This window comes from Mya arenaria, chromosome 12, assembly GCF_026914265.1.
Source record: "Mya arenaria isolate MELC-2E11 chromosome 12, ASM2691426v1".
Lineage (NCBI taxonomy): Eukaryota > Metazoa > Mollusca > Bivalvia > Myida > Myidae > Mya > Mya arenaria.
This window is the reverse complement of record NC_069133.1, coordinates 53,532,445-53,559,234: the sequence shown is the minus strand read 5'-3', so window position 1 is coordinate 53,559,234 and position 26,790 is coordinate 53,532,445. Positions and strand designations below refer to the sequence as shown.

Sequence of the window (26,790 nt, the reverse complement as noted above, 5' to 3'; positions counted from 1 at the left end):
TTTCAAACCAATATTGTTCTGTAAGTTTCATAGATACATTTATGATCTGCAGTATTCCTAACAAGCGTTGAGACAACTCTTTCAGCTGTACTTGTTTTATTTAAATATACAAGTACATCAGCAAATATTTAACCTTTAAAAGTTAACAAAGATGACATTTATCCCATTGTTAACTTTAACAAAGTTCTGAACAATCGGGCCTCATAAAGTAATGTGATGTTATGTCACCAGTATTATATCACTGGTTTCCAGATATTTACGCCCAAATTGGTTTATACCAAGACAAAAAAAGTTGTCAAAATGGTCAATCTATGAGAGTACAGCTTCAAAGCTCATATTGAGATTTGAAAAGATATGGGAGCTTTGTCTGAAACTATTGACGGGTTAGAACAAATTCCAGATGATTGACAGAAGAAAATTTAGTTATGTTAATCAATCACTACTTAAACTCGTAGAAGAAACGCCATTTGTTCCACATAATATCAATTCACTAAATGTATATATTAACAAACAAGTCAAAACACGCCTTAATTTAGATTTACGCAAGTCAACAAGTACTTTGGAAAGAATCGTTTCCTTTCGAGGACTGCAAATAAGGCTAGGAGTATTTTAAAAAGGTCGCTTTGTTTCAAGTTTGGTATTTGTCAAAGTTATCGTCATATTGATTTTTTTCCATCTCTTGGGTCCGCGGTAAAAGGACATTACTTCTGTTTCTCGGTCGTACGTTTTAGTTTGAGTTCTGCCCCCTTTTATGTTTGGTAAATGATTTAGGTCTATGGTTACGTTTTGGAGGTTAAACGCACTCAAACGTATTTGGACGATGAATGGGGTACGAACAAAGACTATGACAAAATTTCTGCATATTCTTAGTAAGTGAGAAATAGTTTGGTAAATGCTGGTTGTGTGATAAATCTAAAAAAATCGGTTTAGGTTCCTTTGAAGGTAATAAAATGGATATGGATTTTAAAGAATAGTGCAATATTTCATATTTCCATTCCTAACAGGAAAACAGCTCATTGCTTAGCTACTCTCAGATTTGTCACCGAACATAGAAATGCGAAATTTGCCAAAAATGTAGCCGCATGTACGAGGAAAATAATATCGATGAGAATTTGGTAAGAATGTTGACCAGGCTTTTTTATGGAATTATAGAGACTTAATTTCTTCGGGGTGGTCTGTTATAAATCCCATAAGATCATTAATGTTTCGAGGAATTGACGGTTCGGCATGAAAACCATTGGGTTTATAATGCTAAGAAATGGAAATTTATCATCAACGCATTCATCCATTCATTCATTTTGCTGCAGTTCAATATATGTATTTAATCTATTATTAAAAAACGTGTGTCTGTCAATTTGGTCAGATGAGTAGAAGCAAACAGACTCCACGGTTAGGTAAAAAGGGGCTATTCGTCTAAGGTTTAATTAAGGCAGTAAGTTTGATGGTAAAATAGTGAAATGGTATTTTGATTCACAATCATGTGTTCATGATGTTCAATCTGGCAGTAAAAAGTACTTGCTATTTCAGTTGTGTTTTTTAACTTCAGATCTATCTTATGCATGTTCACTAATTGCCAGCTCCAGCACTTGTGCAAAGAAAATGACCTGTCGACACTTACGTGGTGTAGTTGTGCCTTGTGATTACTTCAACACACGTGAGTATGATTCATAGTTAATCTGATATTTTTATTAAACGGATATATTTCGAATATCGGAGAATGTCGTACCATGTACGAACAATTTTACTTCAGGTTGGCTACGATTTGGTTTCAATATTGTGCGAACTGAGGTGCCAGGAGCTTTTCTCCCGAATTAGACATATTTTGATATCTGATAGGATTTAAAGTTCACATCCGTTGCTAACACACACTGTAAGAACATTCTTGTGCATGCAAATATAGCTGTTATGTAGAATACGCCGGAACACAACAAAACTTATTAAAAAGGAAATATGCATTACTTTATATAGTATATACTATGTTTAAATAAGTGCTTATTAGTTCTGTTGTGTTCAAGCCTAAATACTATACATAATAGTGATAAGTACATGTTCCAGAATGTTCATACGTTGTGTTAGCAACAAAGTGTACTTGCAAAATACGTTTCTGGAAGTAAGAATGGTAAGAATGGTAAGAATGGCTTGTTCACATTTATTTTGTGACATTGTAGCGGAAGAAGTACTGTGATGAATTAATATCGGAAAGTAGTAAAATCTAAGCTATTTTCACAGTTGACTGGCTTCTTGTATTTCTGTGGAATGCAGTTTGCGCGGAGTCCAATAAAAAGTTGTTTGTGCAGTCTCCTCCTTCAGAATGCAAGCTTGCGTGCAGCGGAAAAAAGAGTGTACTTCGGAAAACAGAAGATCTCTCTGCGCTTGAGAAATGTTAATGTTAAAGCATTAGATGTGTTACAAATTGTATATATGTTTGGTGTTTGACTTCATTTAGTAACCATATTAATTAATATACATAATCAATATTAAACTAATGTTTTTTTAGTACAGAATAAATTTTAAAAGTTAACGTTTTCTTTCTTCTGTTTTACATTTTGCAGATGTTTTTAATACCGGGGTTGGGAAAATATACATGTACATTCATTTCATCCGGAATTAGAAAAGTATCATATTTCAATAGTCAATTGTCTAAATCAAACAATACGATAACAAGAGCTTGAACATCGCGCTTGGCTTCTTAAATTTAAGAATTGCAAAATATTAGTGAAACATGGATGGATCACTGAAAAAAAGATTAAATGCAAAACCTTTACCAGAATTTAATAGTCAAATAATAAAGTTGCAAAATCTGCATTTGTTAAAGTTAAATGACATTAATTAAAATCTTAGTGATTAAAAATATACGGAGTGAGCATAGCGAATGATTGTATTGAACATTGAACAAAATGATTGTTTATATGCAAATTTATTGGCTGAAAATATAGGTTGTTTTCGCATTGCAAGATATAGTTATTGTGATTGGTTGTATTGTGATTGGTTGTATTGTGATTGGTTGTTTAAAGTTACAAAGCAATACATGAAGTAGTTTCATAGTTATTGTCTTATATGTGCTTACATGCAAAACGTTAACCATAATTTCTATGTCGAATAAAAAAGGGCAAATTTTATATTATATGCAAGAGTTATCTAACTTGGTTAATTGCGAAAGTTTGATTGTTGGGAGCCCGTGTAAAATTGCAATGCAATACATTATGTTTTTGCTAAGATATTGAGTTATATGTGTTTACATGCAAAACCTTAACCAGAATTTCTAAGTCGAATACTTAAGCCCATTATTTGCATTATATTGAAATTAGTGTCATTCTACTTCATTAATGAAGTAGGTTTGATAGTTGGGAATTTATATCAAAAGTTTCAATTCCCTACATAATGATTTGCTGAGATAATGACTTGAAGGTGTTAACATGCCGTCTCCGATACCGACGCTAGGGTGAGTAGAAAAGCTCCTCGTAACTTCGAATGGTCGAGCAAAAACGAATAATATATATAATGCAGTTTCTTACAGATTTGGGCAATACTCTGTAATTAGCTTAAATAGAGTTAATGCTCTTTTACACTGCACTTCCTCGCAGTATGTTCTATGACCGCATGACGTTTAATTGAATTCCATCCAGTTGTTTTCAAGTTAACCTCCGGACACGCAAAATTGCAACGGACCAACTGACCAACCACATAGTGACTCTAATATACCCCCTTCGAACTTCGTTTGTCTGTGGTTATAATAAATGGTATGACCAGGGATCCCCCTACGAAATTCGATCTTTATGGAAAATTCACATGGGTATGTTATAGGGAATATCAGCTGTTATTCAATTATATTTAATTTATATTTATTATTTTTTACAGCACGAATTTTATCATTCAGTTTGGATACTATGTCTTCCATCCAGATTGTGTCCTTCTCTGCTACCTACAGACCTGCGTGGTATCGGTTGAATACATGACCTATAATATTGAAATAAAAAAATATTACAATTGAGAAACCTATTTTTTCTGAACGGAATATGTCACCCGGTGTTGACGAATCAGAAAAGAATAACTGACCATTGTTGCTAAGCACATTTTCAGAATATTTCTGAGTGTCCAAGGGTCTTTTTTTATATCAACGCATTACATACCAGACAGAAAAGGTTGCGCAATGATTTATTTTTTTAACAAATCGCAGTCAGTACCTAGCTTTTCACAATATATTGATAGAAGATTACGGGCCCTTTCCCCGCAGGCTCAATCATTCCGATTGAAGTGTGAAAGTGGCAAAAATTGGTACGATAGAAGATTTTATCAGATGTTGGAACATAAACACAACTATCTTTCTTAAAATAGCTGCAATTACCACAAAGCCACAATTCATTGTTGATTGTGTAGTACTACGTTTTTTGACATATGTGTTGTATAAGCTTAAGACATTTCCGTTAAAACGCAAATGCTTTCTTCCTTTCTTTTGTAAAATATGCTCAATTTCTAATAACAGCTGCACATTTGGTAACGATTATATGTATTATGCTTGCTTAATACTGAACTTAAAATCTAAATAAAAAAATAATTATGTTTTTGTTCCTTCGAATGACTTATACACTGTTGAAGGCCCCTTAATATACCACTGTATATACTAGGAGATTTTTTAGCAAATGCCAACTCTCTAACCAGTCGGAACCTTATATTAAAAAAAATCAAGCAAGAGTTGCCACATGCGAGTGTTTCTGGCAACACATGTGCCACCTTTATTTATCATGAACAGGCATTAGATATAAAATTCTCCACGTTACATTCGTCTCTACGTGGCCATTTCAAAGCTGGTTTGGGCAGTTTATTTCACGTGATAGTGATAATTGAAAGGCGGAAAAGGGTGTTTGCGTGTCATTTCTACGGAGACATTCGTCTTGGGAACATCACGTTTTTAAAACATTCAAATTCATTTAATTGTAAAATATAGGCGAGAAGGAGAATTATGTAGATGATAAAATCATATTTGTATTTGTAAAATGAAGCATGTTAAGATATGTTCGTTAACTCATATTTGGAGGGTTAGTCTAAAAAACATAAATTGTTTCGCGCATTGTTACGAACACAGGTTTCCTCGTTCATTTAAAATACAAAACGGGGTTTTGCCTGGGCGGCTAGTAGTCCAGATATAAATAGTCGATCTTATCACTAAACAGTTTGTTTAGCCATGTTTTTTTTTTATTCTGCTATCGCGACATGCTCAGTTTGGGGGTAATTATCATTTATAATTGTTGATCGGAATATATGACCATCGGATATGTGTATGTTTGTTGGTTTTTTTCAAGCATTTGTTGTTTGGCGATTGCTTCGTGTCACCCCCATGTATCTGTTGTTGCCCAAAATAATCGAGTCTCATAATCAGTGTGTGTTTGCTTATGTTTTTGTTACGGGTGTGTTGAGACTTATGTGTGAATTATCCGTACTGTGTATATATTTTTATTCTCTAATAAAATACAATAATATGTAATAATAATAATGATGATAAAAATAATAATAGCTTACCTCTTACAAGTATTTGTTTTTTATGAACATATTTGTGTAGGACTCACAATCGGGCAAGGTCTTACCCACGAGCAGATTTACCTCAAATTAGGATGTTTAATACTATCGGAGATAATGTCTATGCATGGCAATCGAGACACTGTGGTCAATGCTATACGTGATATTTTTCACGAGTGTCTGTTGAAGATTATATGAGAATGTATAATTTTATGTTTCATGTGAAGATGTGTGTATAGTTGTTTTGTTTAACGTTGATTTTAATGTAAACATTAATGGCCATATTGTAAATAAATTCTGCTTCTGGTGTTCGATGCAATCAAACCTCAATAAAAGCAATCAGTGGACATACGTAGAATTCTCACTCCTCGAGTTCATCCAAATGCAAATATAAATCCAATAAATGCAAATATAAATCCAATAAATGTATTTTAAGTAGAAAAAAGTCAATGGAAAACGCAAGAAAACCCAGGTAGTTAAAAATACGAATAACATCCCAGACGTCGAGGAAAGATAAAGCTACTACCCCTACATTTAAACATCTGACATGATCAGACATTTATCAGATTGGTCTGAAGCAACAGAATACCATAATTTCAAAACGTAAAATGAACAATATAGCAATCAATTTTTCACACAGTGACAGCTTGAATACTACTATGGAAGCTGGTATTCTCAGCCAGAGCTAAAGATTATTAAATAATCAGTCTTTTTAGTGTAAAGAATGTGCATGAGCAAACAAATCAGCTCCATAATGTCCTAACATTTCAACATGGAACACCCCAGATGCAAATGCCTATGTGGATGACGTCACAAGTGCAGAGGCCCCTCTCGACAAGCATTGATATTGAGAGAACAGTGTGAAGTATGAAAGCCTCATTAAGAGAGGAAAGATATAAAAATGTAACATTGCATATTAAAAGTAATATAAACTCCTTCCTTTAAATGATTACACTGAAAAAATATATAACATTCATTTTGAATGTAATCACATTTCTAAAATAAAATAAGTAAAGAAAATAGTTGATTATATGACATATAGTTGTACTTGATAATTTATATTTAAGTTTGTACTAAATGAAGTTGTTTTGGAAACTATCATAGCAAATCATATAAATTTATATTGCATAGCCACGATTTTCATTTGTTTGAGTATTCATTTTCAATTTATCTAATGCTTTAAATGAGTAAATAGCTTTTGTTTGCTATGAACTTGTTCATCATTCACTCTTTTACTATTCCTTTTTGTAATGCCCATAATTTGTGTTTCCTATGTTGCTTAAAGATTTGAGAATTTATACTACAAATGTGTGAATGATTCAAATCTGACATTTGTGCATGTTACTTATTATTTTCAAATATCAAACCAAATAACGTACTTTATATGGCCTTTATGTCAGTATCCTGTAATTTCATAAGCTTCTATCTCTACACTAAATATCTAGAACATACCATTGTAAATATCTTCCGTTAAGAAATGTAATTACCCTAGCACAAATAACCACATCTCATCACTTGTGTGTGTTACTCCTAAGTGTCATCTTTTGATTGTTATTCATGCCGGTATGTATGACAAAAAAGTTAAATTGTCATCAAATGACTTTAGTGAAATATAAATTACTTCAGCAGATACAGTTGTGATTTCTTATCATTCAAGTACTTGTTTTATTATTAAGTTTCCTCAAGTTAATGCATACTTTGATAAGATTTACTTTTTTAGGATTGTGCTGTTCTTCCATGTTTCTTGTTTGTGATTGTTTTGTTATTGTGTTATATGTCTTTGGCGTTTACCCAGTGTCATTAAATCGTTTTAATGTTTAAACATTTTTTTCTACTGAGCTTGTTTCTGTAGTTTTTCACAGAAGAACATACTCGGTAATCCGCGTTTCCGCAAAACACCCTACGCTCGGGTCGGAATGAACCTATCTTACACTCTCGGCCATGGAAGATACTTATAATCTTCCTCGCCTGTTCAGTGTCTTATCTTTTTTAACAGCTATCCGATTGCATGCTTTTTCTTTCCTAATAATACTATTTAGATCAAAGGAAGACACTCTTCTGGCAAATAATGTTTTCTTCTTTTTTAAAAAGTCACATTTTATTTCGTTGTATGGTTCAATATTCAGCAAGCATGATACATGTTTCCAATCAAACATGCTAAGTGCTTTTGATCGAGCAATCTTTATGAAACAGGAACTTAACGGAGCATTTAACGTTATAGTTCTTCGAAGAAATGAATACCTTAATGTATCAAGCATTCATGATTATTCACACAATGGCTTTTTTTGGTCGGTGTATCTGTTTATGTTTTTTTATAACGGTGTATGTATAACTGTAACCAAAAATATAATTTATGTCACTTTGTTATCAATATTTTTCTTATTTGACTATTTGACATTAAAGCTGCACTCTCACAGATTGAACGTTTTGACAAATTTCTTTATTTTATTGTCTTTGAATGAGCCAATTTATGCGAAAATGCATGAAAACGAGTGATATAAGACTTTTGACAAAATTCAAATCCAAGATTTTCATATCTAGTTTCAAAAATTGATGTGTTATGTCAGAAGTCTTATATCACTGGTTTGCTGATATTTACGCAAAAATAGGTTGATTCCAAGACAAGAAAAAAAAGTTGTTAAAACCCCTAAATTTGTGAGAGAGCAGCTTCAAATGATCCAAATATGCATTGGCAATTGGATTGTCTGGAACATTTTTGCACTAAACATATGCTCATTACAGAAAGATGTTAACAAATCTTACAAAAAAATCGGATAGCATATTCCTTTGTTAGAGTTGCTTTGTAACAATAACAACGTATAAAAATGTATGTTAACACGTTAATTGGGATAGTTTTATATGAATTGCGTTTGAAATTACTTGTCATATGCGAAAACGTTTTATTGCAAAACTACTGTAACCGACGGAAAATACAGATTTAATATTAAAGTAATTTTCTCTTGTTTTATCTGTAAAACTAACTACACGTACTGTTGAGTTTCATTAGAAGTTAATGAGTATTTACATTCTTATCTTATAAAATGATCTTATTGGAAAACGTAGCCTTGCAGTTCGTATGCTTCTATATTTAATTTTTACTGGTTTCGAAATAACAAGATTACAATGCTAAAAATCAAAAATTTTATTGATCAAATGCACATGCAAAAACCGAACAGATTTTCATTTGGTTGCGTTTTAACAATTCTCAGAAAGTGACAATTAGGGTCTTGTGCCAAAAATAATCAACACCGATTTGTCATAAATCAATCCAAACAGCACTCTCTCAATCTTCGAGGTCAGATATTTATGGCAATATAAAAATATCATTGTTTCAGCTTTACATGAAAAGATAAACAGATTTGTTTTTGTATGGCCAGAGCTTAGAACTTAAGAAATGAATTGATGTCATTACCGGGGTATGCATGCAGTTTGGCTGGTTTAAGTGTGTCCGAACGCGTACTTTAAAAAGCCCAACTGCGTTCATATTCTCAAAAATGGCATCAGTCCCGCAATATATTACCTATATTTACACCAATTGTTCATAATTTCATTCAAAAGGTGTTAACAAAATTCTTCTTATCATTTAAAAACAAATTACAGTATTTTTTCTCACCCATTCTGTAAATAGAACGACCAGACCGTAACCGGAAACAGTTACATAAAATACGTCACAATAACGCGGGAAAAAATCAATCACTACGAATCACTTTTAAAAGTAAAATTGAAACACTAATGACAAGAACACATTTAAAATATCAGAAGTTAAAACCTTCTTACATGTTGATTTAATTTTTCGGGGCCTGTTGTCACAATAAAACAGTTGCAAACAGTTACAAGTTAAACAAATTTCAATTTACATGTATGTTGTTATTCGATGAATCGCGATCCGAACATATCAAGATATTGCGTTCATCTGAAAATTTCCCAATAGCCGAAAGGCAGTTTATTTAAGAAATGGAAGTTGTGGTGCAAATGTGTATTGGTAAGCTGAAAAAAGCGCAGTTTCCTATCAATAATTGAAAACGTTTAGACCTAGAGACCTCGAACATGGTAGAGGACCCTTAAACATGACCAGCACCCTAACCTTATTTTGACGTCAGTTGGTCAAGAGTCAAGGGCGTAGTGACCTTGAGCTAAAGGTCCAAATTCGTTCAATAACTGAAGAATGCTTGTAACCAGGTACCTCAAACTTGGTATTCTGGTGAACTGCGTCTGCTTTCTTTTAGTCATGTTTCAAAATCAATATTCGGCGTCTTTGAATCTTTTGCATCAAAATTAGTCTTTTAATAAACTTGTACAATGTACATATATGGATTACGTAGTGCACTAAAGAGAGACCACACGTGCACACGTAAACATGTTTCGCAACCTCTATAAATTGTGACTTTAAACACAAACCACTGCCCTATGAATGAAATAGTTTAAAACCTTTCATGTAAAGCTGACTCGTGAGAGGCGAAATGTATCCGGTTTCAACACGCTTATGCATGTGATAGTTTACTAGTCTACATGTAGCGAAACTGACTCTTGAAAAGATCAATTTATCCTGTTTCAGAACGCAAAATTTATCAATGGCATACCTAGCATAAAAAATACCCCACAGGTAGGTTATTATAGTAAAAGTAGTCTTTACTTATTACTTGAATTTCCCGACGCAAGAGTAATAAGTAAAACTCAGTTTTTATGTAAATGTGTACCTTACAGGGGCGAATCCAGGATAAATAAATAAATAATATAATTGTTTATAACTTTTTGATTGGAAAGATGTATGGACACGATATAATACTCGTAGTATGACGAAAATGATTGACAAGATGACTGGCCAATGTTTACATCCTAAATTAAGTAGGGGACTATTGTTAACAATATATTTCCTTTCGACAAGTACAACCAGCTATCACTTTTATTGGATTTTGAAATAGTTCAGATTCAAAAATCACCACCTAAATTTTAAAAATAACTGGGTTTTTTTTAGCAGGCTAGTATATAACAATCAAAATCAAGACAAATTTACATCAAGTAAAACTTCTAAACCAAAATAACGGGAGCTGATAATCGACATTATTCATTTATCTCGACAAATATGAATTTTTGTATAAGTAAGTCAATTTACAGCATAAACTGTTTGTATTTTCAAGATAATACGTTTATTGATTTCACAGGATAACAATTAAGTATAGAGCATTAACTAGTGTATTGTTTGGTTATTCAAATATGCTTGACAATTTTATCGTAATCGTTTAAGTTCGTTTATTTCCAAGCGCATTATTATTATTATAAGATAAATACAATTTAAAATACAATATAAATTGCAAATATCTCTACTAATTCTCAGAGTATATTCTAACGGCGATGGTTGTGTCTGGTGTCGCAGTTGGTGCTATTTCGCATCCAAGACCTGTTCGCTCTGTCGCTATGGAGAACCCCTGTTATCTGGTTCTGGCAGAAGATCCTATAGATACCTCCGATTTCATCAGCAGACTTACTGACATACAGACAAGATCCGAAGGTATCGAGCTTGACGCCCATCGCATTAAGGCACAGGTATATATACTGGTGTACCTTACTTTTTTCGTTGGCTTGATTCAATAAGATGTGTAGCATAAGTGGCCAATTCGAAACAGTTCAACCCCGTTGGCTGGAACTCCTAGGGACCGGCGAAAATACCCCGAGCCTCGGAAAATTCAAACCAATCGTGTATTCTTACCTTTTGTATAATGAAATGAGTTCTTAACATCCAGTTCGAGCCAACAAGGAATTCGAGCTAAACGAGTTTGACCCAACAGGGTTCGACTGTATATGTTTCCAAGATACACAAACGCATGTGTTATGGAAACTTTATTTATATATTGAACCGAGACAAGTATCATCTAATATAAAATAAATCATTGGAGATGAGTATTATGACCAATGTATAGACGGGCTCTTTAATAATATCATTTGTATTTATACTATACTGCAATGATGATATCAAACTGAAGGGAATACGGTTAACATTAAGTATCTATATCCGACTGCAGTACGTGACTGCACGGTCACAGTACTGACTTCAAGTTTGTTTTTCGCCTAAATAGGGAAATACTTATATGCATGTGCTTGTCAAGCTTCATGTATATGCAATTAAGTGCATCATAAAAGGTTCAATTGTTTACTTACAGCTCAAAGGTTCAGGAAAAGTGCGTTCATTTACTGCAAAGGTTTTGGATAGATACAATTTCATGGAAACTGTATCGCAAGATAAAATATCAGCAGCTTTAAATAGCGTGAGTATATCCGTTTTAAATCAACTTGGGATTATCACTGTAGTTTTCTTCTTATTATTTTTAAGTGAACTGTCAATTTAACACCACTTGTTAAGGGTCAAACCCATAAGTATTGAGCAATCGGTCAGCCAATCCATCCTGTAATTTCGGAAATCACCGGTATTGTCCAACCAACTTTAGGAACTGATTACACGATAACTTAGTAGTCAACAGCAGATTTTCAATTCTTAATTATTTACCAATATTCACTATCGACACTCGAACTCAAAACTGGCATTTCTGCTTAATGTGTGTTAACAGAAAGTTATGTGCCGAGGTAACACGTAAGGCCTACATGAAAGCTTTACCTTGGCTTTTACTACACTCATGCCTGTCCAATTAATGGATATAATCTAACCTGCGACGGATAACTATTAAAACATGATTTAATATCATTTCCAATTTAATGCATTAAATCAAAATGTGGTCAATCAATAAATATTGTGGATTTTTATATTTCTTTGCCGTTTCTTTAATAGTTTCGAATGTATAGCATATAGATAGCAAACACAATTAATATGTATAATAAAGTGACACTCCTATTCAAATACAATAATACACATGTATAACAAACATAAATTGTGACTGATAACCTTAAACTACTTACTAATTAATGCGTTTATGGAAATTATTTACTACCGATAAAAATATTGTAACCGTGATAGCAGAAAGCGCAAAAAATATTAAATGATTGGTGAATGCTTAAATATTTACTGTGGTCTACTATAGTCTCATAAGTAGAAAAACTGTGTTTTATGCTCATTTCGTTTAAATTTAACTCGATAAAGTTAAATTAAGACATTAAGGCGCATTGATGCGGTGGAATGTTCTTACAGACGTTATGCGTTACTTGTGTATTATATTTTTATAAAATCTGCAAGATTAATGTTTCTATTCGTCTATTTTGTTTAACAGCAGGTTGAGGCTTTACAATCCCACTACGAATTCCTTTTCGAGTACATCGTCCATATCCAGGACATTAAGAGCGCCGACAGTCTGAGCACGAACATCGACGTCGCCAATGCTGAACTGCTAAACGCTCTTGACAGTCTTGAGAACAAGCTTCAACGCACAGCCTGCAGCGTCGTACTTGCACTAAGAGCCAAAGGAAGTGATATGCCCGAATACAAGCCGTCGCTGTTAGTCGGATATACATCATCACCCTTTTCTGCCATTTACAACGCTTACATTCTGGCAAACGACGGTGTCAAACTGGGTGCCTACCTCAAAGAAATGTATGGAGATTTTTCAAAAGCAAACTAGGTTTAGTTTGGCAGAGGAATTTCAATGGTGGTGTTAAAAGAGGTTATTTTACATCAATTTTTTTACATTTATTACATGACATTATATTTATTTATGAATTTCAATGAAACTCAATCTTTATTTATAGTATTAAAATGAACGCTCAGTATGCCGGTTGTATTGCCAAGATTGCACATGTTTTATCATTTATTTACTGATTTATTGATTGCCAGTGTCTTTCAATGCTCCAAACATGCATATTCTACATTTGTATTTACTTTATATTGAATGGTATTTATTTATTTATGCTCTATTTTTGTAAAATCTCATCAATATGATTTATTATTAAAGGTGAATCAGTTTTGTCGAAGCTTACGAAAAAATAATTTGCCAGCATTTTTTTTATCATAATCAGTCTCAAACACTTGTTTTCATTTTCGTTCGTTGTTTACACTAGGTTTAATGTTGATTGTGAACATATTTATTTGCGTATGAGTGTACTTATTTGTGTACATGTTGTTGTACAAACGACTTTTAAATACCTGTGTTATGTTATACTAATGTTGATTGTGAACATATTTATTTGCGTATGAGTGTATTTATTTGTGTACATGTTGTTGTACAAACGACTTTTATACACTTGTGATATGTTATACTAATGTTGATTGTGAACATAATTATTTGCGTATGAGTGTATTTATTTGTGTACATGTTGTTGTACAAACGACTTTTAAACACTTGTGATATGTTATACTATCAAATACTTAATCCTTGTCAGGTTAATGTTGTGTTAACGTTCTACATTTTTTACATTAATTATGTTTTATTTCTTTTGCTCAAATAACATTTTTACTACTTTTATTTAATATATTTTACACATTTAGGTGTGACCTTTATCAATATAGCCCACATTGAATTTGAATCAAACGATGGCATTGTCGTCAATATTCGACCATCCATACCTGTTCTATGAACAAGACCAGATTATTGCCTTAACATCTTCTTCCACATGTTCAAGGACACTTCAGTTTGCATGATTGCAGAAAACAGATCTTGTCAAAGCACTTTTACAAGATGTTACTATTAAAGAATAAACAAATTGAAAGCATACCAGGTAATGTAGTATGTCGTAAACATGAAGCAGATTTATTATCTGTAAAAACACTACTAAAGTGAGGGAAATGGTCCAGTGGTAAGGTTTCTACCTTTCATTTAAGATGTCCTGGGATCGACACGTTCTCTTTACCTCACATAATTTACAAGAAAGGACTGGATGGTGATTCCTTCTATCTTGCATATATATTAGATATAAATTAGTATAAACGAGCACGCACCGTGTTAATTATGTACAATCGTTAACTTGTATTGATATGAAACTGCCGAAACAGACAGAGAAAACAACTTTACTCGCTCAGGTTGATTTCTAAACCAATACCACCATCGTCGGCAACCACGGTACTATCTTCCGTTACTATTCATACACACAGTGGGACAATTGACTGACAAAATCTCGTTTTAATGAATATGCATAAGGCAGGAGATACAACTCTTCTTCCAATGATTTCGCATGTTACACTCAAATATTGTTCAATAATTTTACAGTTTCAGTAGCATCTGTTGACTGTTGTCAAATATTGTTGTACTCAGAAGGATGAACTAAAGCAATCGCAAGAATATTTTTCAGCCGTAAAGCATCAGGAACTTTGCGGAACCAATGAAACTGCTGAATGCCTTGGAGCAGACAATGTTTCTGTATAACGTAGCCGGGACTTAAAATTAAGTAAACTGATACCAATAAAATAAGTTAATTGTAAAGACAGTAGTAGGCTGAATCACTCACGAGTTCGTTTTCCGGGTTGACACCGGTATTGCTGTGTGTTTTTAAACCCAATGATAATTGCTCTGGATTCATACCCATGATTTTGGGTGAGAAGGAAACTACATCAAACAACTAAAATAAATAGAAAACGTCAAGAATATATCAACGAATGGGATTATTTGTATTTCATCACGACGCTATACGACGGTTGTACAGAGACACTAAGCAAATTAAGGACATAAAGCTTCAGCAATGTATGATTAAACATTGGCTGCACCGAAACGTAAGATATTAATGTAAAGTTTGCAAGTCTTAGAAAAAGACAAGACCATTCAATACGTTGTTCAATTAATATTTAACGCTTATCTTGCTCTTGATAACAATATACCATGACATTTATAAAGTATTTGACTGTGTAAATAGCTCGTCCGTTAAATTATTTCATTGAATCGAACAGCATTATTTTTAATACAAATTGGCGTGTTTGTCTGCAACAAATACAATTAATTGTCTTTTATATAATTTCAGGGCGTATTAAAAAAGGTTTGTTTATTTTCCAATAAATATATCAGACTTCAATGCTACTAACAGTTTTGATACTATAATTGTCCAATTCATAGTTATATGATAATGGAAGAATATATCTGGGGTATACGTAGATGTTTATCATGTACATTTTGCATTTAAACTTTTTATTCTAATTGGCTCTTTAAAATGCCATTACGCTAAACAAAAGCTGAAAATCTGGCCTCAGAAGGCACAAGTATCTGTTTTGCTTTTGCAATACTTGCAAACGCAGGGCTCTTTGAAACTTGGGGAAAACCTTCTTCACCGCTGCTATGCTCAATTTGAAGAAGGTGTAATTTAAATGTTTCAAACGTTTTTTGTTGCAAATAGGGTCAATTTCTTTTATTTGAGTTGAATTGAAATTTAGAATTTCCTGGTTCATTTTATTGCTGATTTTACGTCCATTGTTTTCATTGGTACGTCTTTTGCAAAAACTATCTGAAAGGAGTCATGTAAAAAATATTATGTTTGAAAACTAGTCTGTGCTTGCGCAACATACCTCATTGCTGCCATCGCTTTATGTCTTCTATGCCCACTAATAAACTTGTTTCCGTTTCTTATTCGTATTCATTTCGATGTTGAATGTCATGTATACGCTGATATAACTTAATGATGAGTGTTATTGATGGATTAATTTTATCTTTGCTTATGATTAAATAATAAAGATTATTGATACATGATGGGACAAGTATGGGGTTATTGCATTGCTAACTAGTTTAAGCCCCCAGTAGACTCGAGTTCGAGTTCGAGTTTATTCTTGTTTCTCTGGCCGTTCCAAGGCGAAATAATAGGATTACAATGCTAAAAATTAAATAACAAAGTTCATTGAGAGATGAGCGCTATGAATGAAATATTCATTTCATGGTTTGTCATTTTATTGATCAAATGCACAATGCAAAAAACGAACAGATTTTCATTTGGTTGCGTATTAACAATTCTCAGAAAGTGACAATTAGGGTATTGTGCCAAAAATAATCAACACCGATTTGTCATAAAACAGCCCAAACAGCACTCTCTCACTTTTCGAGGTCAGATATTTATGGCAATATGAAAATATCCTCGTTTCAGCTTTATATTTAAAAGATAAACAGATTTGTTTTTGTATGGCCAGAGCTTAGAACTTAAGAAATGAATTGATGTCATAACCGGGGTATGCATGAAGTTGGGTTTGTTAAAGTATGTTCGAACGCGTACTTTAACAACCCCAACTGCGTTCATATCCCTAATAATGACATCAATCCCGCAATGTATTACGTATAGTTACACCAATTGTTCATCATTTCATTCAAAAGGTGTTAACAAAATGCTTTATTTCATTTTAAAAAGAATTACTGTAATAGTGTTTTTTCTCACCCATTCTCTAAATAGAACGACCAGACCGTAACCGGAAACAGTTATATAAATTACTTCACAATAACGCGGGAAAAAATCAATCACTACGAATCACCTTTAAACGTAAAATTGAGACACTAATGACAAGAATACAGTTAAAATTCCATAAGTTAAAACCTTCTAACATGTTCATTTAATTTTTCGGAACCTGCTGTCACAATTCAAGCAGTTACAAACAGTTACAATTTAAACAATTTTCAATTTACATGTATGTTGTTATTCGATGATTTGCGATCCGAACATATCCGAAAATATTGCATTCATCTGACAATTTCCCAATAGCCGAAAGGCAGTTTATTTAAGGAATGGAAAATGAGGTGTAAATGTGTATTAGTAGCCTTGATTTTTCTAAAATTGCCATCTGCAGTGTTCAATTTCGTCTCTACTAAACGTTGCTGTTAAAATAAAAAATAGAATATTGCATATTGCATTGCTCCATTTAAATAACATTGTTGATATTTCTCTGATAGTTATCCTAATCCGTTACTTAAACTGAACACCTATTTCCCTTCTTTTGTATAAATTAAATGAAAATAATATCAGGGTGTGAAACACGACTTTTACGTATTCTCATATATGTATGTACAGCATACAGTTGAGTTTATATGCGAAATACCACTGAAAATATGAACTCGTGGCGGATCCGTGGTCTAGTGGTAGCTCACTTGACTATCATTCTAGGGGTCGCAGGTTCGATTCCCCGTCGCATCACTAAAATATACTAATCGTCTTCCGGGAGGGACGTTAAATGGGGCACCCGTGTGACAGTGCTATACACGCTAGTGCACGTTAAAGAACCAGGTTAGCTCTAGCCAGGGTTACATTCTGTCCGTGCACTATGCTCCAACAACCTAAAATGACTAACAATCTTAACAGAGCATTCGCCGAATGGGCAAGGCCAGAGTGCGAGTATAAATAAGCTTACACACCACAAACAAACATGAACATGTAGACTGCTGATACCCGCATAGACCACTTTCCACATGAATATCATTGACATGGGAACGTGACGTCAGTTTGGAGTGATCAAGATGGACCAGTCAACATTATTATTGTAAAATAAAACTATAAGATATGTTTGATAAAAAACAACCTTTATGACCAAACAATTGTATGTAGACTGATTAAAGAAAAAGAAGCATCAAGATAAAAAAAATACGTATGTATTATACAGCTATTACAAACCATTGGACATATATAATGGGTATTTAACAATTTTCCCCCAAACTTGTAGGCTATGGGGGTTTTATAGCTTGGACCCGATTAATCTTATAAGCTCGAAAAAAAATTCAGAGGATATTTTGCATATTAAAAATAATCTGATTTTTGATAAATGTGTAAACTTGAAAATGCAATGACATTCATTACATAATTATAACAGTATGATTTATATATGATTTATATAATGTATGAACTGTACGTGACCCAACTCTGGAACTATCATGGCCGTACCATTGTCCTACTACCTCCCTTTTCTTCAATTAATATAATTTAGCTTTAAATTGAAATAATTTATGAAAATACCAGTGTAAGTAAGATTATATGGTTTACGAAAATATTCAAACGAATTATTTCGTAGTTAAATTATGAAAATTATTAGTATATAAAGCAATATGGTAATCTTATCATTAAGAAAGTCACATGATATGCAAGTTTCGTAGTGACATTGTGGCACTAAATGTAGACTTTGCTTTCGGTTTTATGGGATGTTTGTTATAACGATAAATGCATTGTTTTGATTAAACATATAAAAAATGTCAAAACGTTTAAGAGAAGTCATCTGGATATACATACATTTTGATCAGTTTACATTGCTTAAATGTACTGGGACTGTAACATAAAGGATATTTGTGGTTAAATTTAGATAAATACGAGTAGTTGAATACTACTATTGTTTCTATCCTAAAGTAGTTAAAACATTTTGAAGTTCTAATATGATTTGGAAATACATCTTTTTTTCTAACTAATTGAAAATATTTACAATTCACTTCAGATGCTTTTGTAGTACGGGCTCTGTTGTACTTCTACCATTCCTCTAAATACAATTCACTTAATTTGTTTAATGTTCCTTGTTCATGGCCAAAGGCTTTTGTGTTGCCGATATTGCCAATAAAACTTGAAAACTTGAAAACTACAATACAGTTTGTTTATTCAGACCATTCTATTCTTGCTTATTGTCTAGTTTGCAATCATTTGACCTTTATTTTGAATATTATAATTACTCAATTTTGATAATAAATACCATTTAGTTGTTATAATTACTTTTCTCAAAAACATCATTGTAATTTCCTAAAGTAAATCATTTCTTTACGTTAGGTATTTCACTGGTCATATGATATTATAAGTTAATGATATCTGAAATACTTCATTTTCATTAAATTTATGTATAAATGCACATAATTTTATGTTCAAAAACTTGAAGTTTTTTTCTTAATTTGACAATGAATATTTTAGAAAATCGACTTAAGTTAAGAAATGACTTTAGATGTTTTATGAATACCAGCTTTATCATCCTACATATTATAAACTGTACTATAGAATTTCCCTTATTCACCCAAAGCTTGTGTCACACTTGACTCATAAACATAAACCTTAATAAGTTCATAAATGTAAATATTACAGCACCTTGGATTTTGACACCCCAAAGGGTGGCATATAGTTTTCTGAGTGTATGTCCGTCAATCCGTCCGACCGTCCCCACGGGTTTCGATCAATATATGAAGAACCTTAAACCATGGGTTCTTAATCTTTGTATGCTGGTTGACCAGCAGATAAAGCCATTAAATTTTGAGGTCAAAGGTCAATGTCGTGGTGACCTTAAGATTATCTTCAGCTGAAAATCAATTTGCGATCAATATATTAAGAACACTATGGCCCAAGGACCTCAAACTTTGTACGTAGGCAGGTTGGTCATAACAAGTAGTTGAACCCTATTGCTTTAGATGTCAGTGGGTGAAGGTCAAGATCGATGTGACCGTTAGCTGAAAAAAGCGCAGTTTCCTACCAATAATTGAAAACGCTTAGGCCTAGAGACCTCGAACTTGGTAGAGGACCCTTAAACATGACCAGCACCCTAACCTAATTTTGACGTCAGTTGGTCAAGAGTCAAGGGCGTGGTGAACATGAGCTAAAGGTCCAAATTCGTTCAATAACTGAAGAATGCTTGTATCCAGGTACCTCATACTTGGTATTCTGGTGAACTGCGTCTGCTTTCTTTTAGTCATGTTTCAAAATCATTCTCGGCGTCTTTGAATCTTTTGCATCAAAATTAGTCTTTTAATAGACTTGTACAATGTACTTTCATGGATTACATAGTGCACAAAAGAGAAACCACACATGCACAAGTAAACATGTTTCGCAACCTCTGTATATTGTGACTTTAAACACAAACCACTGCCTTATGAATGAAATAGTTTAAAACCTTTCATGTAAAGCTGACTCGTGAGAGGCGAAATGTATCCGGTTTCAACACGCTTATGCATGTGATAGTTTACTAGTCTACATGTAGCGCAACTGACTCTTGAAAAGATCAATTTATCCTATTTTAGAACGCCAAAATTATCAGTGGCATACCTAGCATAAAAATACCCCACAGGTAGGTTATTAAACTAAAACTAGTCTTTACCTATTACTTGAATTTCCCGACGCAAGAGTGAAAAGTAAAACTCAGTTTCAAAGTTTTTTTATGTAAATATGTACCTTACAAGGGCAAATCCGGGATTCGACGTTAGAGGGGGCGTTACTTAGGGGCGTTCCCTTTTCTACTTGCGCCTCTCCCTGAGAAACGAAATTTATTTGGATTATTTAAAGTGTTGGCAGAGAGGTTTGAGGGGTCCTCCCCAAGAAAATATTATCAGATTCTAGTCCGAAATATTGCATTTTGTGCGTATTATATTACTTTTCATCTTCTATATTGAAATAAAAAGTGAACTATGACAATTTTAGGGTGTGGGGGGCTTTTAGAAGGCTTATACCTTTTTTAATTGAGGTCTTCTTGCCAGCGAAGGTTTGTTAATCATAATGACAAATCTAGATTGTATTACCTAAACTAGTAAACAAAGACTAACGACTTGATGTCAAATCCTTGTATCCAATCAGTGCAATTTCCATTTATTTCAAATTAGCTGGTATTGAATTTTCCTCATTAAGTACGTACTCGCATGACTTGTAAATGTCATTTTCTTAATTTAGCCCATACGAATGAGCGTTAACTAAATAACATATATAGCCATTATGCAAGAAAATTAAACGAATAATTGATTTGCATAAATGAAGAATACATCTTTTTAAACGAAATAGTAAAAAATAGAAAAAATAAAATAAATAAATACTATAATTGTTAGTATAATAACTACTTGATTGTAAAGATGAATGGACGCGATATAATACTTGTAGTGTGACGAATATGATTGACAGATGACTAGCCGATGTTTACATCCTAAATTAAGTAGGGACTATTGTTAACGCCTATCAATTTATTTTCTTTGGATTTGGAAATAGTTCAGATTCAAAAATCACCACCTATATTTTAGAAATAACTGGGTTTTTTAGCAGGCTAGTATATAACAATCAAGACACATTTATACAAAGTAAAACTTCTAAACCAAAAATATCGTGAGCTGTTAATCGACATTAATTATTCATTTATCTCGACAAATATGAATTTTTGTATAAGTAAGTCAATTTACAACATAAACTGTTTGTATTTTCAAGATAATAAGTTTATTGATTTCACAGGATAACAATTAGGTATAGAGCATTAACTAGTGTCTTGTTTGGTTATTCAAATATGCTTGACAATTTTATCGTAATCGTTTAAGTTCGTTTATTTCCAAACGCATTATTATTATAAGTTAAAAACAATTTGAAATTCAATATACATTGCAAATATCTCTTCTAATTTTCAGAGTATATTCTAACGGCGATAATTGTGTCTGGTGTCGCGCTTGGTGCTATTTCGCATCCAAGACCTGTTGCTGTGGAGAACCCCTGTAATCTGGTTCTGGCAGAAGATCCTATAGATACCTCCGACTTCATTAGCAGACTTACTGACATACAGACAAGATCCGAAGGTATCGAGCTTGACGCCCAGCGCATTAAGACACAGGTATATATACTGGTGTACCTTACTTTTTTGTTGGCTTGATTCAATAAGATGTGTAGCATAAGAGGCCAATTCGAATACAGTTCAACCCCGTTGGCTTGAACTCCTAGGGACCGGCGAAAATACCTCGAGCCTCCGAAAATTCCAACCAAGCGGGAATTCTTACCTTCAGTATAATGAAATGAGATCTTAACATCCAGTTCGAGCCAATAAGGAATTCGAGCCAAACGAGTTCGACTCAACAGGGTTCGACTGTATATGTTTCCGAGATACACAAACACACGTGCTAAGGAAACTTTATTTATATATTGAACCGAGACAAGAATCATCTAATTTAAAATAAATCATTGGAGATGAGAATATTGATCAATGTTCAGACGGACTCATTAAAAAGATCATTTGTATTCATACTACACAGCAATGAGGATATCAAACTGAAGGGAATACGGTTAACATTAAGTATCTATATCCGACTGCGGTACGTGACTGCACGGTCACAGTACTGACTTCAAGTTTGTTTTTCGCTTAAATAGGGAAATACTTATATGCATTTGCTTGTCAAGCTTCATGTATATGCAATTAAGTGCATCATAAAAGGTTCAATTGTTTACTTACAGCTCAAAGGTTCAGGAAAAGTGCGTTCATTTACTGCAAAGGTTTTGGATAGATACAATTTCATGGAAACTGTATCGCAAGATAAAATATCACCAGCTTTAAATAGCGTGAGTATATCCGTTTTAAATCAACTCGGGATTATCACTGTAGTTTTCTTCTTATTATTTTTTAAGTGATCTGTCAATTTAACACCACTTGTTAAGAGTCAAACCCATAAATATTGAGCAATCGGTCAGCCAATCCATCCTGTAATTTCGGAAATCACCGGTATTGTCCAACCAACTCTAGAAACTGATTAAACAATAACTTAGTAGTCAACAGCAGATTTTCAATTCTTAAATATTTACCAATATTCACTATCGACACTCGAACTCAAAACTGGCATTTCTGCTTAATGTGTTCGGTAAGATGTAAGGCCTTCATGAAAGCTTTACATTGGCTTTTACTACACTCATGTCAGTCCAATTAAAGGATACTACCTAACCCGCGACGGATAACTATTAAAACATGATTTAATATCATTTCCAATTTAATGCATTAAATCAAAATGTGGTCAACCAATAAATATTGTGGGTTTTTATCTTTCTTTGCCGATTCCTTAATAGTTCCGAATGTATAGCATTTAGATAGCAAACACAATTAATATGTATATTAAAGTGACACTCTTATTAAAAATCAATACATACACATGTATAACAAACATAAATTATGACTCATAAACCTTAAACTACTTACTAATTAATGCGTTTATTGGAATTATTTACTACCGATAAAAATATTGAAACTGTGATAGCAGAAAGCGCAAAAAATATTAAATGATTGGTGAATGCTTAAATATTGACTGTGGTCTACTATAGTCTCATAAGTAGAAAAACTGTGTTTTATGCTCGTTTCTTTTAAATTAAACTCGATAATCCTTCATAAGAACCATTGCTTTTGACATGTATTCATCCTTTTTGCAATATTCAAAATCTCTATTATCAATTGTGGAAAATCATTTATGGGTGTAAGAGTGCATCTTTAAAAAATTAAGGTGCATTGATGCGGTGGAATGTTCTTACAGACGTTATGCGTTACTTGTGTATTCTATTTTTACAAAATTTGTAAGATTAATGTTTCTATTCGTCTATTTTGTTTAACAGCAGGTTGAGGCTCTACAATCCCACTATGATTTCCTTTTCGAATATATCGTCCATATCCAGGACATTAAGGGCGCCGACAGTCTGAGCACCAACATCGACGTCGCCAATGCTGAACTGCTAAACGCCCTTGACAGTCTTGAGAACAAGATTGAACGCACAGCCTGCAGCGTCGTACTCGCACTAAGAGCCAAAGGAAGTGATATGCTCGAATACGAGCCGACGCTGTTAAACGGATATACATCGTCACCCTTTTCCGCCATTTACAACGCTTACATTCTGGCAAACGACGGTGTCAAACTGGGCGCCTACCTCAAAGAAATGTATGGAGAACTTTCAAAAGCAAACTAGGTTTAGTTTGGCTGGGAAATTTCAATGGTGGGGTTAAAAGAGGTTATTTTACATCACGTTTTTTACATTTATTACATGACATTATATTTATTTATGAATTTCAATGAAACTCAATCTTTATTTATAGTATTAAAATGAACGCTCGGTATGCCGGTTTTATTGCCAAGATTGCACATGTTTGATCCTTTATTTATTTATCTATTTATTGCCAGTGTCTTTCAATGCTCCAAACATGCATAATTTACATTTGTATTTACATGATACTGAATGGTGTTTATTTATTTATACTCTATTTTTATAAAATCTCATAAATATGTTTTATTATTTAAGGTGAAACAGTTTTGTCGAAGCTTGTGAAAAAATAATTTGCCAGCATTTGATTTATCAAGATCAGTCGCAAACAGTTGTTATTTTTTTCGTTCGTTGTTTACATTAGGTTAAATGTTGATTGTGAACATATTTATTTGTGTATGAGTGTATTTATTTGTGTACTTGTTGTTGTACAAACGACTTTTAAACACTTGTGATATCTTATACTATCAAATATTTAATCTTTGTCAGGTTAATGTTGTTATAAAGTTTTACATTTATTTATATTAACTATGTTTTATTTCTTTTGCTCAAATAACATTTTTACTACTTTTATTTAATAAATTTTACACATTTTGGTGTGACCTTTATCAATATAGCCCACATTGAATTTGAATCAAACGATGGCATTGTCGTTAATATTCGACCATCAATACCTGTGCTATGAACAAGACCAGATTATTGCCTTAACATATTCCTTCACATGTTCAAGGACACTTCAGTTTGCATGATTGCGGAAAACAGATCTTGTCAAAGCACTTTTACAAGATGTTACTATTAAAGAAAAAACAAATTGAAAGCATACCAGGTAAAGTAGTATGTCGTAAACATGAAGCAGATTTAGTATGTGTAAAAACACTACTAAAATGAGGGAAATGGTCCAGTGGTAAGGTTTCCACCTTTCATTAAAGATGTCCTGGGATCGACACGTTCTCTTTACTTCACATTATTGACAAGAAAGGACTGGATGGTGATTCCTTCTATCTTTTCTATGTATTAGTATTCAACTTTAATATAAATAAGTATAAACGAGCACGCACCGTGTTTATTATGCACAATCGTTATCTTGTATTGGTATGAAACTGCCGAAACAGACAGAGAAAACAACTTTACTCGCTCAGGTTGATTTCTACACTAATACCACCATCGACGGCAACCACGGTACTGTCTTCCGTTACTATTCATACACACAGTGGAACAATTGACTGACAAAATCTCGTTTTAATGAATATGCATAAGGCAGGAGATACAACTCTTCTTCCAATGATTTCGCATGTTACACTAAAATATTGTTCAATAACTTAACAGTGTCAGTAGCATTCATGACCGTGTGGTCTTGACTGTTGTCAAACATTATTGTACTCAGAAGGCGGACCCGGTTCAACACCGGCAATCGCAAGAATATTTTTCAGCCGTAAAGCATCTGGAACTTTGCGGAACCAGTGAAACTGCTGACTGCCTTGGAGCAGACAATGTTTATGTATAACGTAGCCGGAACTCATAACTAGGTAAGCTGATACCAATATAATAAGTTAATTGTAAAGACAGTAGTAGGCTGAAACACTCACGAGTTCGTTTTCCGGGTTGACACCGGTATTGCTGTGTGTTTTTAAACCCAATGATAATTGCTCTGGATTCATACCCATGATTTTGGGTGAGAAGGAAACTACATCAAACAACTAAAATAAATAGAAAACGTCAAGAATATATCAACGAATGGGATTATTTGTATTTCATCACGACGCTATACGACGGTTGTACAGAGACACTAAGCAAATTAAGGACATAGAGCTTCAGCAATGTATGATTAAACATTGGCTGCACCGAATCGTAAGATATTAATGTAAAGTTTGCAAGTCTTAGAAAAAGACAAGACCATTCAATACGTTGTTCAATAAATATGTAACGCTTATCTTGCTCTTGATAACAATATACCATGACATTTATAAAGTATTTGACTGTGTAAATAGCTCGTCCGTAAATTTATTTCATTGAATCGAACAGCATTATTTTTAATACAAATTGGCGTGTTTGTCTGCAACAAATACAATTAATTGTCTTTTATATAATTTCAGGGCGTATTAAAAAACGTTTGTTTACTTTCCAATAAATATATCAGACTTCAATGCTACTAACAGTTTTGATACTATAATTGTCCAATTCATAGTTATATGATAATGGAAGAATATATCTGGGGTATACGTAGATGTTTATCAAGTACATTTTGCATTTAAACTTTTTATTCTAATTGGCTCTTTAAAATGCCATTACGCTAAACAAAAGCTGAAAATCTGGCCTCAGAAGGCACAAGTATCTGTTTTGCTTTTGCAATACTTGCAAACGCAGGGCTCTTTGAAACTTGGGGAAAACCTTCTTCACCGCTGCTATGCTCAATTTGAAGAAGGTGTAATTTAAATGTTTCAAACGTTTTTTGTTGCAGATAGGGTCAATTTCTTTGATTTGAGTTGAATTGAAATTTAGAATTTCCTGGTTCATTTTATTGCTGATTTTACGTCCATTGTTTTCATTGGTACGTCATTTGCAAAAATTATCTGAAAGGAATCGTAAAATATATTATGTTTGAAAACTAGTCTGTGCAACATACCTCATTGTTGCTCTCGCTTTATGCCTTATATGCCCACTAACAAACTTGTT

The 26,790-nt window shown here is 33.2% G+C and overlaps 2 protein-coding genes across 2 annotated transcripts; both read left to right on the top strand.

Annotated features, from left to right (window-relative positions):
* Positions 1–10,548: 10,548 nt before the first annotated feature.
* On the top strand, positions 10,549–14,107 carry LOC128211240 (uncharacterized). The gene is made up of 4 exons (XM_052915792.1): positions 10,549–10,613; positions 10,850–11,058; positions 11,673–11,777; positions 12,732–14,107. Exons 1-4 carry the CDS (start codon positions 10,598–10,600, stop codon positions 13,077–13,079), a joined length of 678 nt encoding a protein of 225 aa, XP_052771752.1. The 5' UTR covers positions 10,549–10,597; the 3' UTR covers positions 13,080–14,107.
* Positions 14,108–21,440: 7,333 nt separating this feature from the next.
* On the top strand, positions 21,441–24,433 carry LOC128211241 (uncharacterized). The gene is made up of 4 exons (XM_052915793.1): positions 21,441–21,510; positions 21,744–21,943; positions 22,558–22,662; positions 23,698–24,433. The coding sequence occupies exons 1-4, from the start codon at positions 21,495–21,497 to the stop codon at positions 24,043–24,045; spliced, it is 669 nt and encodes a 222-aa protein (XP_052771753.1). The 5' UTR covers positions 21,441–21,494; the 3' UTR covers positions 24,046–24,433.
* The last annotated feature ends 2,357 nt before the right edge of the window (positions 24,434–26,790 follow it).

Excerpts from the sequence above, each read along its gene's own strand:
- LOC128211240 (XM_052915792.1), top strand. Across the intron at positions 11,059-11,672 it reads CCCATCGCATTAAGGCACAG|CTCAAAGGTTCAGGAAAAGT; the intron begins GTATATATACTG and ends GTTTACTTACAG. Across the intron at positions 11,778-12,731 it reads TATCAGCAGCTTTAAATAGC|CAGGTTGAGGCTTTACAATC; the intron begins GTGAGTATATCC and ends TTTGTTTAACAG.
- LOC128211241 (XM_052915793.1), top strand. Across the intron at positions 21,944-22,557 it reads CCCAGCGCATTAAGACACAG|CTCAAAGGTTCAGGAAAAGT; the intron begins GTATATATACTG and ends GTTTACTTACAG. Across the intron at positions 22,663-23,697 it reads TATCACCAGCTTTAAATAGC|CAGGTTGAGGCTCTACAATC; the intron begins GTGAGTATATCC and ends TTTGTTTAACAG.